The 17,389-nt window shown below is 40.0% G+C and overlaps 2 protein-coding genes across 3 annotated transcripts; one reads left to right on the plus strand and one right to left on the minus strand.

Moving 5' to 3' along the window:
- Positions 1-5,703: 5,703 nt before the first annotated feature.
- Positions 5,704-10,306, minus strand: LOC144534505 (bolA-like protein 2). Of its 2 annotated transcripts, XM_078276474.1 has the most exons (4): positions 10,219-10,306; positions 9,934-9,998; positions 9,162-9,259; positions 5,704-5,995 (listed from the first exon to the last, which is right to left on the minus strand). In XM_078276474.1, exons 2-4 carry the CDS (start codon positions 9,994-9,996, stop codon positions 5,896-5,898), a joined length of 261 nt encoding a protein of 86 aa, XP_078132600.1. In that variant the 5' UTR covers positions 9,997-9,998; positions 10,219-10,306; the 3' UTR covers positions 5,704-5,895. The 2 variants fall into 2 exon arrangements, with proteins under 2 accessions (XP_078132600.1, XP_078132601.1); XM_078276475.1 differs by lacking the exon at positions 10,219-10,306 and having other exon boundaries at positions 9,934-10,205.
- A 140-nt stretch (positions 10,307-10,446) lies between these two features.
- Positions 10,447-16,335, plus strand: slx1b (SLX1 homolog B, structure-specific endonuclease subunit). Its single transcript, XM_078276381.1, has 5 exons — positions 10,447-10,976; positions 11,069-11,120; positions 14,068-14,427; positions 15,583-15,798; positions 16,045-16,335. The coding sequence occupies exons 1-5, from the start codon at positions 10,804-10,806 to the stop codon at positions 16,072-16,074; spliced, it is 831 nt and encodes a 276-aa protein (XP_078132507.1). The 5' UTR covers positions 10,447-10,803; the 3' UTR covers positions 16,075-16,335.
- The last annotated feature ends 1,054 nt before the right edge of the window (positions 16,336-17,389 follow it).

Consider the following 17,389-nt stretch of genomic DNA (forward strand, 5'->3'; position numbering starts at 1 on the left):
TTATACTATGGTTGGTTTTTGGATAAAGGAGTCCTAGTTATTGTGAAAAAAATTAGGTTTTATGGTACAGCTTTGGGTCCAGAGTCATCCTCCTCTTAATGAACCTGGCATAACATGTTGGCAAGTTTTCTATTCATTAAATTATGACTTTTTTTTAAGGCCAAATGTATCCCATTGCGTTTGAGTCGACTAAGTGGTGCCATTCAAGAATTAATACAGAGCCACACAATTACACTGAGGAGGGGCAGATTTAGCCATATTTGGGCAAAACGATGTCAGCAAGCGCGTTAATACTCAAAAGAAAAAGTGTATCAATTTTAACAATTTTTGCTTTGTTCTTTTGGGGAAATGATTGTAAAGATTTACAAGTAATATGTTTACGGCATTTCCTCTCTAACTGGGACGTTTTGGGACTGATTGGTGGGATTGCTTTGGACAAAGTATACACGGAGATACACTGGTAAGAGCAAATTATGTTTAAGGCAAGGCAAGTTGATTTGTATAGCACAATTCATACACAAGGCAACTCAAAGGGCTTTACAGAGGCATAGAAATACATGGTAAACATAAACAATATAAAGACATTCAAGAAACAAAGCACAATCACAACAAAGACAAGTATAGTTAAAATTTGGAAACATTATAATAAAATAGATATTAAAATCAAGTATAGACATTAAAATTATTAAATTAAGCCAGTAAATTTAAAGACAAGAATAAATAAACAAAAAATAATGTCATAACTGAATTTCAGAAAGCTGCAGTGAACAATACATTTTTCAAAGTGTTTTTTCTGTACGCGGTCACGGAAGGCTTTATCATGTGGACTCGCCGACAGTTTTGTTGGCATTACTTAGAATTCCTCATGGGGGAGACAGAAACTACGCACTGTAGCTTTAACTACATTTTATATTGTATGTGGAGTTTACTTTTGTAGGGTGAAAATGTTCCACCAAAACAAGTTCCTTCCAGAGACTATTTTGCAGATACACCATTGCTGCATCCGGAGCATTGTGATCACGATTGTGATTGGTTTAAAGAAATGCAAACAACCCAGAGCGTTTTTTTCTCCTATCCCAGAATGTATCTGTAGTGTAGCCACTACCTTACTCCGCAGTGCAGTGGACAGAGCCAGAGTGGTACTCATTTTCAGCAGATTAAAACTTAACTTTAATTTAATTTAATTAACTTTAATACTAACGTTTTAGTTTATATACATAAGTCTGCAATAGCGCACTGTTCTCTACAGCCTTGTAATTCAGTGTATTGTGTAAAATATCATCACTTCCAATTCAGTGCAAATACAGTATGTGTTCAAGTCAAGTCAACTTTATTGTCAATTCTGCAATATGTGCAGACAACAACAACAATTGAAAATACGTTTCTCTCCTGCCCTCGGTGCAATAAGGACATGTACAACAAGTATAATATAAAAAAAGATAAGAAATATATACAAATAAGATAAAGAAAGATAAGTTATTTATGCAAATGTAAGGCAAAATCAAACAGTACAGAAAACTAAAGATAAAGATAGTGAAATGTAATTATTATAAAGTGGTTGGAGATAGGATTGGCAATGCGAGACTACTTTGCACCCATCTATTGTCGTTTTCTCCAACCACAGAGGTTGCTATAAAGATTTCCTGACGAAGAGGCGACTGAAAAAGTCTGTGCCTTCTATTAGTACTTCTATGAAATAGGCCTATTCTGGATAAGGGCTAGCCCTTGTTTAGCCTAGCTTGGCAAAAAGCCTAGAAACAAAACAGAGGCAAACAGTTCTTCCTGGAGAAGACCATTATAGACTACGTCTACTAGGACTGCACAATTTATAATTTTTTTTATCAACTTGCACAATAAAGACATTGCGAAAGACACTCAGACATTTTTTGTGTTTGTTGAAAGAAAATAGCAGCTGAAAACCACCCTTTAAAGTGTAACTTTTATATTCAATTCAATGTTCAATTTGTTCAATAAATGAATGATGGAAATGATGATGCGCTACAGTGATACAAGCTTTATTTTATAAACGTCATCACACTCCGGAGGCCATTTTGGAAAAGCTCATTTCTGGGGGCATGATTCTGTTTTGTTTCTCCTTTTGTTACTCACAGCTCTCAAGGAGAAACTGCTATGGTATAAATTACAAGGCTAATGTCATATTCTCTTACCCTAAAAAAGAGACAAGCTGTCCTGATCAGGGAATAAACTCATTCCCATCACACCCAGACAAAGACATACACTCTCCCCCATGTCGGCTCTTCCATTATCGGGCCTGTGGAGGGTAAGTGGTGGAAGTAATCTTTACACACTTGATGCTTTCACTCTGTTTCTGTCTCCGGTTCACCGAAGGATAAAATCAAATTAGCATTCAGTTGAACCAGCATTCAGCCACGCTATAAATCTGGGGATGTAAATGATATGTTGACACCTGAACGTGTCATACACAAGAAGGTACTTCTTTATGTACAACGTGACTCACTCAAAGGTATAACAAGTGAAACATGTTTTCTCCTACAGTAAAACATAATTCCACCAAGACCACCATTACTTACTCCAGATCAGGGAGGCCATGTCATGTTTGTGGTTTTCCCTGTTTTATTTTGTCAATTAATTTCCTGTGTGTTACTATTTCCCTGTTATTTGTTCATGGTTATGTTTTACCCGTGTTTGTTCTGTGTTTTGGTTTCCTAGTTCCATTCTTGTGTGTTTTCATGCTTCAGTGTCCTGTTTTACTTTGTAGTGTCTGTTTCTCCTGTGTCATGTCTTGTTTTACTTCTTGCCTTGTATTTTCCTGCCTTTGTGATGTGTCTCACCTGCTCAGCCCTCATGTCACCTGTCCCTCATTACTATCCTCGTTACCTCATGTATTTAGTCTCTGTGCTTTTTCTTGCCTTTGTCTGTTATCAGATCATTGTGTTTGTTGCTTCTGATGTCTCGCAGTTCGCAGAGTGTTTTTGGAACTCTTTTGCCTACATGCGTCTACACCTTTTGCCTGCCTCAGGACTCCCTTTGTTTGTAAGCCGTTACTTTAATACATCTTCTATATCTTCCATTACCTCCTCGTCTCTGCATTTTTGGGTCCACACCTTGCAAATCCTGACAGGCCATTCTTGAACAGACAGACAGGGTTATAATCTCCACAGAAACACCCACCTCTTATCACATCTAACTCTAAAGGAAGAAATATCTGTCTGTGCATCTGTCTTTCGAAAATCTGAATCTGAATGAGAGCTCTGGAGCTCTACGGGACATTTATTAGTAGTGCGTTGTGTACACACTGTGTAGTGTATTGAGCGGGAACCCTATTACTGTTTCACCGCAGAACAGCATGCTGGGTACAGCTTTCTCTGCTCGCTACAGATGAAGAAAGAGAGACCCGAGATGTTACATTGTAGCAAACTCCACCATTTCAAGAATCAGCAATGTAACTTTCGGAATGAACGCTTTTGTTCCCATTAATAGCCTGGTCCCAAATACGCCAAATCAGGCCAGGGGCGGAAAGTGGGGGGACCAATGGCTGGAATTGAAGTACATTGTCTAGCATTGCTAGGGGATCCAACTATGTCATGGCAGGTATATTATTTCAGGACCCAAGAAAGCGCAGTGTCAAGTTTCAAGTTGTTTGGATGAGCAGTTCTCAAGAAAGCTGCAAGCAGCAATACCAAGCAATTGGGCCATTCCAAAAAGGCATGTTTTCTATGGGCAAATCACTAGTGATGACCAAAGTTCCATACTCTCCATACTACTGAGCAAACTCCTTTAACTGATGAAGACTGTGAGCTGTGGTTGAAAACTCCTGAAAAAGCTTGCCAGTGGACCCTGAATTAATATTTTCTTGTCAAAAGAATACCTAGCATGACATACCATGAAAAACGTCTCCACTTTCATAGTCCATTTTAGTTGGAATACATGCTTATTAATGGTTTAGTCACAAATACAAGTCAAATGGATTTCAGCTGGTCAACACTCTAAACACACTCTTGCTTAGATGGATGCCCAATGCTCTGTAAAATGTAGATGTCATGAAACACACACACACACACACACACACACACACACACACACACACACACACACATTGTATGTTATTATGTACTGTTATGTAAAAAGCTATGCATGGAATGTTCTTAAACAAAAGACATTTTTAGGATTATATAATTGTATAAAAACATTTCACTTCCACTAAATGTTATCATTTGATATTTATATTTTCCCACTATTCTGCTCTACATGCTGCATCACACATGGCTAATGTGCGTTTGCCCTAACAAAAACAACACATTGACTGATCAAAGCACATGGCTGTAATGTGTGAGCCTGAAAAACAGGCAGGGGGTCTGCCTGGTCTTATTAACACCTCATGAGCCCTTTGAGCTTTGTGAGACTTCATTTAGACTTCAACACACACACACACACACACACACACACACACACACACACACACACACAAAATATGCATGTGCACTCGGGAATAGACATATTGTGCTCTACAGTGTTTTGTATTTTAAATGTATTCATCTCATTTCTATTCAATGCCCATTCTTTACATGTTCACTTGATTACAGACCTGTTCATCTGTTATACACATAGTAGTCTTGCATTGCCAGACCACTCACAATTGTCTTGGGCGACGCAGCAACAGTAGCTCTGCAAAATAGTCTCGGGAAGGAACTTGTTTTGGTGGAACATTTGAAAAAAAGTTAACTGTTCACACAATACAGTTGAGCTATTTAAATTTGCCCCATACATGGTTAAACGTAATTTGCCCTTACTAGTGTATTGCCCTGTGTAACATGGGATGTTACTTTGTCCACAGTAATCTTACCACAATCGGTCCCAAAATGTCCCAGTTAAATAGTAGATGCCGTAACGTTAAAAATATTATTTGTAAATCTTTTCAATCATTCACAGAAGGAACCAAGCAAGCCTGCCTTGTTGCACCTTCCAAATTTTCTTCAAAACCTGCAATATTGGGCACCCAGATAGCTCAATTGGTAGAGCGGGCACCTATATATAGAGATTTACTCGTTGACGCAGCGGACCCGGATACGACTCCGACCTGCCCTTTGCTGCATGTCATTCCCCCTCTCTCTCCCCTTTCATGTCTTCAGCTTTCCTGTCAATAAAGGCCTAAAAATGCCCCCCCAAAAAATCTTAGAAAAAAATAAAAATACTGCAAAATTCAGCGTGTAGCTAGGGTTGCTGTTTTTTCCCCGAAAGAAACAAGGGCGAGGGACATCTGGTGGAACAAACCAACGTTTTCGTTGATCCAGACTGTACACATAGCCCTGATAGGGATTTCTAGAGGCTACAGTTGTTGTATATGTAAAAATATAATAATAATAATAATAATAATAATAATAATAATAAAGCTTACCTCAAGGTCCATTTAGTAGTCATTTTTATATCTTTATTTAATATAGCCCAATATCAAAAATCACAAATGTGGGGCTTTTTACAGCATAGGAAACCAAAGGGTTTAGGCCCTCAATTTGTAAAAAATTCTCAATAAACTTTTGGCTATATTGCTTGTCATTCTGGCTTTTAGTTTTGATGCTTAAGTCACTATGAAATATGAATTTATCAGAGTGGAGAATGCAATTTGCAACAATACTGTTTCAAAGTGGCAAATATATAAAATATGTATCCAATATTCACTGACTTTCTCTTGATTAAAAAAAAAATGACTTACAGGAAACAATGACAAAATACATCATCAAAGTGTTTTATTGCCACCAGAACATTCCATTGCTTCATATCAATACTGCTGATTTACAGAGAGCACTTGTATTCTTTCTATATATCAGAGCATAAGGCCTGTTTTATAGTAGAAATTTGAAACTGATGTGAGTGTGATATAACGTGTGTGTGTGTGTGTGTGTGTGTGTGTGTGTGTCATTGTGATTTCTGTTTCTCCCACTGTTCTGGTGTGAGGGTCTTCTGTTCAAAAGCGTGGATCTCTTTCAGCTCCTCGGCTAGGCACGTATTCACCATCCTGTTAACACACAACCACAAGTTAGGATTGTACAGTTGTATGTACAACAGCCAAAGGAACCCTTTACATCCAGGAGCCGTGTAGTTCTCATGTTGATAATGTGCATTTGTGACAGATCTTTACTTGTTAAAGGACAATTCCGGCGCAAAATGAACCTAGGAGTTAATAACATATGTGTACCAAGTCGACCGTTCTCTGGAATCTGTTTTCATGCTACGAATGCGTCTCTAGCTTTATAAGTGTACAGACAGTTTATTAAAAAGATAGTTTATAAAGAAAGTAGCAGTCATGTTTACATGCGGGCGCCATTTTGGGTCACGATCAGTCGAACGACAAATGCTGTATTTGAGCTAGCTATGTTACTGGTTACTGGTTGCATGACATTCGTCGTTCGACTGGTCATGACTGTTTAAACAGTCTGTACACTTACAAAGTTCTCAATGCTTCGGTTTACATGTATGGACCCTCATTATGCTACCGTTGAAGTGTGGTGCTATTTTGACCCTCGTTAGTGGTATAGAAATAGCGATTTACCCTCTGCCCCGAAAGCTAGCGTTAGCAGCTAACCACCGGCAGGGTTAGGGGTAACTACTTTTTCAGGTAAAAGTAGTGTAACTACTAGCTAGCTACTAGTAGCACTACTACTAAAAAATTTGGTAACGAAACATAGTTCCTTTTTCAATTCGGGGCAACGTTACTTTTCCCAGGGACAGATTTGACAGTGACATTGCCTTCTAAGCTCCGCGCTCACAAGCTCCACACGGTACGTGACAGAGGCTGGTAGCAGAGCAATGCTGCAGCCAACGCTAACATTTGAGAGTGTTTTAAGCTTCATGGCTTTTTACTGGACGGCGCTCTGAGCAGACAGCTACGTGACACATGCCAATACATCGCTGAGGACTGGCGGTTAAATCGGCCATCCTACAAACAGAGCATGTCATGCAGACACAAAGCTGGCAACCTCACAGATGGATGCCGTGGATATGGGCTCATACATAGGCTACACGCAGCCGACCGCTGTGGACTTGTGTCGGTCTCACGGACATGCAAGGATTTCCAGAAAATAGGCTGCATGTGTCTACGACATTGACGACCATTGAGGCTGCGCGACCGGTACAAGTCGATACAGACATTACATACACTAAAGGCAGCTACACACCGGACCGATAATCGGTCGTTGGACAGTCGGGCGAGGTCACAGTGACTTGAGTCTGTTCGGTGTGTTCCGTGCCGTCGTCCGTTGGAGGAGTGTCGGCCTTCATTTTGGCCGACCTGACATGCTCAGTCAGCCCAACTGCCTTTTCTGCCAACGGTCGGCCTTCTGGTTGGTCCGTAACGGCCTTAACACCGTGTAACGCCAATGACCAGCTGATGTGCATTCAACTCACGTTGGACTCGTTCATAATGAATCAGCCGTCACTCTGTGAGTAGAGAATCCAGTCTGCAGTGTAGTTCAGACACTGATAAACCATAGATTGGCTTCATGGTCAAAGATAGGTTTTTGTTTTTTTTAAAGATCATTTTTTTGGCCATTTTCAGCCTTTATTTGGATAGGACAGCAGAAGTCATGAAAGGGGGGAATTACATGCAGCAAAGGGCCGCAGGTCAGATTCGATCCCTGCCCGCTGCGTTGTGGAGTAAATCTCTATATATGGGTGCCCGCTCTACCAACTGAGCTATCCAAACACCCCAAAGATAGTTTTTGTATGATTAACTTCAGTCTCTGACAGAGTTTTAAAAAGTAACGTAAAAGTAACGAGTAACGTAAAAAGTTACTTTCCATAGGGGGTAACTAAGTAAAGTAACGGATTACTTTTTTAAGAAGTAACGAGTAACGAGCAAACACTACTTTTTAAAAGTAACTTCCCCAACACTGACCACTGGTTTGCGCTAGCTTGTTTCAAGCTAGAGACGCATTCGATTAGCATGAAAACATATCAGAGAACAGTTGACTCAGTACACATATGTTATAACCCCTAGGTTCATTTTGTGCCGGAATTGTCCTTTAAATCAAACTTTGGCTTTGGTGCTGTCCTGACCCACGATGTCCCATGGTGTTATCAGCAGTAACTGCCATATGAGAACCGATCTTCTGCACACTCAATGAATTTAGTTTTTCCCAGACACATTTATACAAGCATTCTACCAATAGACGTACACATCCTTCAACATTTAAAGAAAGCACAGCATGTGGGACCTAATACACCTTTAGGGGTGGCAGTAGCTCAGTCCATAGGGCTTTGGGTTGGGAACCAGAGGGTCACTAATTCAAGTCCCCGTATGGACCAAGGTGCCAATTCACCTCCTGGTTGAGCAAGGCACCGAGCTGCTCAGTTCTGCAGTCACAGCCCGCCCACTCTAACATCTCTCCATTAGTGCATGTAAAAGGATGTGTGTGTGTATTTCAGGCCTGTGTGTAATAACAACAGAGTGTAAATTGTAATTTCCCTAAATAAATAAAACAAATTTTGGCATTTTAATAATTGCAAACTTCTTTTTTTGTCATTTGCAATTATTAAAATGCCAAAACTTCTTTTTTTGGTCGTTTAATTCCGTACATATTCCACAAAGTCTGGAGATTACTGATGCCAAAATATCCCTTAGGGACGTGCCATTAAAAGTTACCTCTTGCTGGGGCAGCAGTTAAAAATCCAACTAGTAGTTGCAACAGATCAGATTGATTTTATGGCACAGAATACACAGTTATTCTCAGAAAATTTTCACAAGACAACTTACAAATTGGCTCAACTCACACAGCGCTTTCCTGTGATATTAAGATGTTATACAATAGTATTTACTATGCAATGTGCTGTACTGGAGCTACAGGATCTCATGGTATGATGTGCAGTGTTCTTAGATCTTGCAGATCTTAGGGGATGTCATCATGTAGCATAGCTGCTATATCATAAATTATTATTTTATAATAAGCTATATTGATACAATTATGTGGTTAGTTAAGTTAATAAAACCATAAATAAAACCTTATCAGTTTGATAATTTACTGTGTGACTTTCTATCAGAAATCACTCTATTTGCAAATGAACATTTCTTAAAATATTCTGGCCTGCCCCGACTTGGAATGTCTTTTGAACTAAACCACTACCAAAGATCTGAGAACAACCCATACTGCAGACATGCAATATGTGATAGTAGTACAGTGTAATACCTGTGTCTCTGTAACAGTGGTTTGCCCTCAAACTGGGATGACACCACCAGGACTTTGTAGCTGGCAGCACATCGGTTGGGTGATGTATCCTCCACATCCTGTAGTAGACAAGATACAAGTTACAGCCAACAGTCATGTCATGCTGCTGATAATGAATTACTGTATGTATGATCATGGTGTGCTTTATCTTGCTACCAGGCTCGTTTTCTATACTATATCTGCCTTATTCTAGTCTGAGTGAGTCCTCTAAACCAACAAGACCAGGGACTGTTAATATTGTACCTTGTTTAGTTGTTTTATTAGCTGGGGGCCTGCTTAGCACCACGCATCGCACAGCTGAACCAAACTCCAATCAAAAATCATTCAATGTAGTGGTGCTTTATTTGTTGGCCATAACTGATGTACAGCTGCGTGGCATTCACATCAAATATCAGCCTGCACTCAATGAAACAGTGTCTATTTAAATAGGTATAAAGCCTGTATAAATAGGTCAGTCGCTCCTCTTCAAACACTCTGGCTAACATAAATCTGCACAGTGGAGTGCGGTCGCATGAGGAAAATTGTAGCCTGGTGAATGTGCTATAAATAGTTATAATTATAATAAATATATCTAAAACCTCTCAGTTATTTTCTACCAGGTTTATAATTTTGCAGATAAGTAACGTAATGTTAATAATTGAAAGGTATTTAAATGGAGTTTGCCGAGTGTTTCTGCCCACTAAGTTACAGCACACAAGCTAGGAACATGTAATACAAATAACCAGAAACCTACCACGTGCACTGCCGCGAGCTCCTTTATAAGTTTATCCCTGATGTGACCAGCTGTAATAGCCATGTCTGCGTGAACAAAACATATACTGTAACGTTAGTATATCAGTTGCAGTGGGGCTAAATTTGTATAGATATCTAATTGAGTCTATCAGAGGGGTTAGACATGCTGACACCGGAAGTACTATGGCTTTATTTACGTAGGTTTTATTTAAATGTCTATATCTCTTAAAAACACTGTTGCAGCACAGTTTTAAAATGAAGCTTTGATTTAGAATGTTATCATTACCAAAGGCTGTGTAATAGACGCTAAACGGTGTTCGTTTTTTGCTAATTCCAGTCACCGTCCGTGATGGGGTGAGCGTCACTAATATGCAACTATGGCCAATCAGCTGCCGTATATTCACATTATAGGCGGGACATCATTTTTAAAGCAGCGAATCACATTTTTAGGGGTCCTTACAGAAAGACGAACTACATGTTAATAGTGATTCATATAAACGAACATATATGTTTCGAAACGACTCAGTTTGAGATGTAGCCATATCAATAAGTTGTTATTTATGATGTGAGCGATTTATTTGCCTCGCGGCGTGAAACATTGAGTCCTTTTGAAACACATTTTATCGGGCACTTCTATAGGCTACTAAGACAGTTGTTTACATGGTTTACATGCTAACGCTTAGATGCTATTTGCTAGGTAACTTTGCGTGAAAATGTTTAAGATATCTGCCTTCGAGTGGCAGCATTACCACAACTCAGCTAATGTCATGCTTGTAGTTGCTTAACGTTAGCTAATTACATTCATGCTCTAACGTTAAAGAATTGTTTAATCAAGGAGCTAAATGATAACACACTGCTTATTTCTTTTACAATGGTTGTTGAGGTAGAAAGCTTCTTTGGCGTGTACATGCTGTACTGCACGAATCCTAAATTTAAAGGCCGTATTTACATCGGTTTCACTGTGAACCCTGAGCGCAGGATCGGACAGCACAACGCTGGACGGCACAGAGGGGGAGCCAAGAGAACCAGTGGAAGAGGACCGTGGTACGACCAACGTTACTGTGCAATACAACATGATGGACATTGTGTAATTACATAATCAGTGACATTCTGCATATATTCCTTGTTTTGTTCAGGGAGATGGTCCTCATCATACATGGCTTTCCCTCTGATATTGCTGCCCTTCGGGTAAGTGCTCTAAATTTGGTCATTTTCCAAAGCCAATTAAACAGGAACTATCAGGGCAGAGTTTAGAGTGCTGCATGTTGCTTCCTGGCCAAACAGCTGCCACAACTGGTTACAGAATTAATAATAGGACATGGGTGGACAGCAGTGGTGGAAGAAGTTTTCAGATCTTAACTTAAGTAAAAATACTAATACCACACTGTAAAAAAAAAAAAAAAAATTGTTGTCCTGCATTGAAAGTGTTACTTGAGTAAAAGTATGTAAGTATCATCAGGAAAATGTACTTAAAGTATTAGAAGTACTCGATGCAGAATAGGGGTGCATGATATATCGACTCAATATCGTTATGGCGATATCACGTGGTGCAATATTATATTGAAAGTGTCGCTAAGTATGCAATATTTTTATATATTTATTTTTCATTGTTTCTAATATGTCCTGTTCAGTAGATATGCTCTTTATTTATTGTTTTTATACTGTCCAACCAGTAAAACATGTCCTGTATTCTTTATTTATTTATTTATTTTATACTGTCCAACCAGTAAAACATGTCCTGTTCTGTAGACATGGTCATTATTTATTTATTCATGTTGTACCAGTCCAATATGTCATTTGAAATGAACCTTGTGTTGTAAGAAAACTTGTTTTATTTGTTATGAATCTATTTTGATGCGTTTTCCCATAACTTTTGTAACTTTACATATGTTTAAAAATGTCTAAATTAATCGTGCAACCCTAATGCAGAAAAAAACTCACATTTTAGAAACTGGAAATGATCAAAACAGTTCTGTCAATCAACTAAGTGTTTAATGGTCTAATTATTTCTGCGGACTTGTAGGCCGTTATATTGTTGGGTAGTTTAATTTATAACAAAACATTGTATTGTATAAACTACATGTGTTTTGTTTTCAAAAATCTTAATTTTGTAAAATAACTAGTATCTAAAGCTGTAACAGATGAATGTAGTGGAGTAAAAAGTACAATATTTCTTTCTGACATGTAGCGGAGTAGAAGTAGAAAGTGGCGTGAAAAGACTCAAGTAAAGTACTTCTAATTTGTACTTAAGTACAGTACTTGAGTAAATTTACTTTGTTACATTCCACCACTGGTTATTGTAACGTTTATGTATAAACAAAGTTGTGTTGTTGGTTTCCCTAATAGTCTACTACTAGAGACAGTCATTGGCGGTTGTGAGGACTAACGTTAAGTGAATGTGAGAAACAACTTTATTAGCTGATTGTTTCATTATGTTCTGATTCTGAAGCAACACTCAGCAGATTGTCTAGCATAGAAACAGACACTGGGGAGTTTTTGGTCACCTTTTGTATCCATTCATTACATTCTCTGAAAACATCAGTCACTTCACTTTAAATTACAAACAACTGGTCTGTGTTGTTGGTTTCTCATGTGTTAAAATCCTCCTCGAACGCTGCCATTTGGTTAGTTGTTGTCTTATTTCCTGATCTTGATGGTTCTTCAGGAGCAAACAGGAATGGACAAAGGGACTTTAGTTCCAAGGTTCGGTCTTAAGTTTAGATCTGTGGCTCGACGGTTCCTGGAAATATTTGCTCAAAAAGGAGTTAACTCATCTCTTCGCTCTGAAATTCTTTCAGAGTTTGACGCTCTAAACTAGCCTGGTCCTACCAGACTCTGGTACATTTCATTTGTACAGAGAGTCTGGCCTCTCTCCATTGACAAGTGTTAACTTCCTTGAAGGCGGGTACTCTGTTGAAGTTTAAAACTACTGGATCTGCCCAGAGCCACTCTGGATCTGCCATAACCAATCACTAACGTTTGGTCGTGACGTATGTCATGCGCATGTGAAACAAGAAGGGAGACCGACAACTATCGGCTTATATTTAGCATTAGCATCGCTAGCGTTAGCCTTAGCCAACTCCTTCACCACTAACTGAGCGAGCTGGGAAATCTAACTTTTCCCGAACCCCGTGGGGAGGAGGGCCACAACATCATGGCCACCAACACAACTCATCAAATATTGTTCTTGCTCGGGCTTTAACTTCTGGATATTCTGCAGCGTTGCCACAACGGACCGAATGGCTTAGCTCGCATCTTTCTCGTGCACGTCCTACCGTCATCGTTCTCAGCCACTCCCTCTGTTCGCTGATTGGACCGCCAAATATGTGGCCAGAGAAAACCAAGAATATACTGCGAACCCAGACGGAGTACTGAAGGTAAATGAAAATTGAGCGGAAGTACGTAGGAGGGCAGAGCCAGGCTAGGTCCAAACCTCCATACCCACCCACTCAATGATACATTTGTACAGCAATTATTTATCATAAAAGAGGCAATTCATTGCTTGATTACTGTTATTGGGATTGTACTCCTGCCTCAGCCGCCGGACACTATTCCCAACTTTAGCTTCTACATGAAGCAGGTTATTTGTTACTGATGCAAAATAGCAAGACCAGATAACCTCAATTGTAGCATCTTCCCACTCAGATTCTACAGAACCACCAAATAAACAACATTATTAAGTTAGTTTTGGTTTCACTAGCTCTTTGGCACAGAGAATTAAAAGACAAGGTTTTAATTGGTTATTCTGCAGTCTACGCTACAAACAATGATTCAGTGACTCATTAGGGTTTCTTGTTGCTCTCCAGACTTCAACTCACCTGGAGATGTCAGGCTGCTAAAAATGTAATTGTGGACAATTACATTTTTTATTTTAAAACATAAAAAGTACTGACATATGTTCAATAAATCTATACAAATATTAATTCCAAGCAGATTACTAGTACTGTATTGTCTTAAAGAACATCAGTTTCAATAATATTTATTTGACTTAACTGGCAATTCTTATTATTTTAATACTGTTTTTCTTTAATACAGTTCCATGTAGTATTAAATATCCCTATAGTCCTATTGGACCTGATTTTTCCAGTATGCTTTCATCTGTGAATAATCTAAGCATCATCATTATATTTGTCAGTTTGAGTGGGCGTGGCAGCACCCTCACTCCTCCAGGCGTCTCTCCCACGTCTCTCGGCGCTCCAAGAAAGAGTCGAGCCTGCAGTTCCACTGGCGCGTCGTCTCCAACATGCTGCGGGTGGCGCCTTGGAACAGACTTCCGCTGACGGCCCGCTGGCTCAAACAGGAGTACAGGATGGACTTTGAGCCCCATCTGCAGCCTCCGCTGCACATCCCCATCGCTTTTGGGAGTGTGCGAGCCAAGAAGAAGAAGCTGCCGCTGCAGTCTGAAGGAGAGGAGGAGAAGGAGGAGAAGGAGGAGGAGGAAGAGGATGAGGAGGAGGAGACATCCAGGTGTTTTCTCTGTAAAGGGCTGGTCAAGGTAGATACTCTTTAGATATTAAAGGGGATTTTGTTCCGTTCTGTTTTAAAATGTTATACTCTGTTTATGTACAGGTTGAGGATATTTCCCAAAATGTTGAACTATTCCCTTAATAAAAAGTATAAGGAGAACTCCTAGTGTAAAATAAGCTATGAACAACAGTGTATCCATCCACACAGTACTTCTGTGCAGTGTGTCCGGCTATAATGTGGGTTGCCAGATACAGTTGGTGAGCACAGGATTTGTTTTTGGTCTCAATACTGGTATGATGGCACCAAACCTGGCAACCTCAGTGTGACAGCAAGACACCAGGGAGCTGCACACAGTCACTGCACCTAACTGTTGCTACATAAATAGTTCCAACACATAACTCCACCTAAAACCACAAATTGTTATGATTACACATTACATACATTTGTTTGTGTAGCCTACATATTAAACATATTACATAAGACGTGAATAAATCAGATTGTTAGGCGTTGTTAGGTGTACTTTTTCACTTTGGACAGAGCCAGGCTAGCTGTTTCCCCTTGCTTCCAGTCTTTATGCTAAGGTAGGCTAACCCCATTCTGATTCCAGCTCTGTACTTAATACACATAAATGAGGTTAATAGCCATCTGAACGTAACATCTCAGAAAGAAAGCAAATAAGGATTTTCCCATCATGTAGAGCCGTTATTTTAACAATACTAAAAGTTGATCAAATGTAGCATGTTAGCATGCCAATGTTTGCGGTCAAATAGCACAAAATACAACATCGAAGCTCCCTAACAGCTTTTGTTTCTATTTCACGAGTTGAACAAATTTCTTACCATTAACCTAAAAATTAAATTAGTTAAAATAAAATTACTTTTGTTGGCCATCTTATTGCGTAATGTGACACCAACTTGGCAAGATGTGTAGCCAAACATTTGCAGACTTTCTGAGTTTTTGTTTCAACTTGAGGCGACATTCATGTGATTTTTCCCAATCTGCGACACATTTTGAGTATGTACACCACATGAATGCAGCATTACCAATAATTACACATTTCATTTGACTTTTGCCTCACGGTTAAACCATTGTACTCCCAGTATCTTTCACCTGGAAAAATCCTTGTAAACTGACTTTCTGGTTGTAGGCAGTAACGAGACCTAACAGGCCGTCTTTTCCTCAGGTGTCAGAAAAGCTGAGCTGTTTCCACCCATCCTGTGGAATGAGCTCTCATGTGATCTGCCTCGCTAAACATTTCCTGAAGTCACAGCCATCCCACCTCCTGCCAGTGGAGGGGGATTGTCCGGCCTGTCGTCGCTCTGTGCTGTGGGGGAGTCTCGTCCGCCATAAACACTGTTGCTTCGGAGACCTGGAGGAGATCACACCGTCTGCATCACAGGTTAGAAGATGTACAAATATGTCTGCTTTAATGCTCTGTACGTTGGATATTGGAATGTCTTCTGTCTGTGTCCTAAAGCTTTTATTACTTTTTAAAATTAAAAAGCCTGTTTAGGAATTCAAAGGAAATTACATGCACAGTTTCCTTCTGTACTAAAGACCATAACTAAATATTGATTTTAAGAACTGATGTATTACAAGTGAACTTAGTTTGTGCTGTACTGATTTGTTCTCTGATCTCCCACAGAGCCACTGGGCAGATGAGCTGAAGATATGAGGGAGTGGAGCCTGCAAAACTCAACTTTTATTTCCTTCTTAATTAACTGTGGTGCCACATAACAGTCATGTAGATAATGTGCGATAGAAATGCCTTTTTCAAACTGAACAGGAATGTACATTAACTTTATTAAAGCTGTTCAGCAGAAATGTGCACAGGTCCAACATCTCTCCAGGAATAAAATCCGAAATCATTAATCATCATGTATGTTTAATATTTGTGCATTGTGTAACAAATAAAACAAGATTGTTTTGTAGTGTACGTGAAACATTGTTTTCTGTCACAGAAATAGTCATTTTAAGCCAAAATGGGGGTCAACCTTGAACAAATCACTACTGTCCAGTCATTTTATGAAAAAAGGTTGAACAAATTGCAACAGAAGCAAACTCAACTGATTTTGTATCCTCAATATGTCCTGTGTAAGGAAAAAAAAAAAGCCCAGAAGAATCCCATTAGGGGAAAGTTTAAAAAAAGACCCATTCAGCCTATTCATTCTTTTTCTCACATGAATAGGGTAAACATTTTAACCTTCAACGCGCACGTGGGTAATGATGGAGACACATGGAGAGGCGTGATTGGGAGGAACGGCCTCCCTGATCTAAACCAGAGTGGTTGTTTGTTGTTGGACTTCTGTGCTAGTCATGGATTGTCTATAACGAACACCATGTTCGAACATAGGGATGCTCATAAGTGTACTTGGTACCAGAGCACCCTAGGCCAAAGGTCAATGATCGATTTTATAATCGTTTCATCTGATCTGAGGCCATATGTTTTGGACACTCGGGTGAAGAGAGGGGCGGAGCTGTCAACCGATCACCATCTGGTGGAGAGTTGGGTCAGGGGGTGGGGGAAGACTCTGGACAGACCTGGTAAGCCCAAACGGGTAGTGCGGGTAAATTGGGAACGTCTGGAGGAGGCCCCTGTCCGACAGACTTTCAACTCACACCTCCGGCAGAGCTTTTCGTGCATCCCTGTGGAGGCTGGGGGCATTGAACCCGAGTGGACAATGTTCAAAGTTTCCATTGCTGAAGCTGCGGTGAGGAGCTGTGGTCTTAGGGTCTTAGGTGCCTCAAGGGGCGGTAACCCACGAACACCGTGGTGGACACCGGTGGTCAGGGAAGCCGTCCGACTGAAGAAGGAGTCTTTCCGGGATATGTTATCCCAGACGACTCCGGAGGCAGTTGCAAGGTACCGAAGGGGCCCGAAGGGCTGCAGCCTCTGCCGTGAAAGAGGCAAAGCAGCGTGTGTGGGAGAAGTTCGGAGAAGACATGGAGAAGGACTTTCGGTCGGCACCAAGGTGCTTCTGGAAAACCGT

This window comes from Sander vitreus, chromosome 19 (assembly GCF_031162955.1).
Source record: "Sander vitreus isolate 19-12246 chromosome 19, sanVit1, whole genome shotgun sequence".
NCBI classification, from domain to species: Eukaryota; Metazoa; Chordata; class Actinopteri; order Perciformes; family Percidae; genus Sander; species Sander vitreus.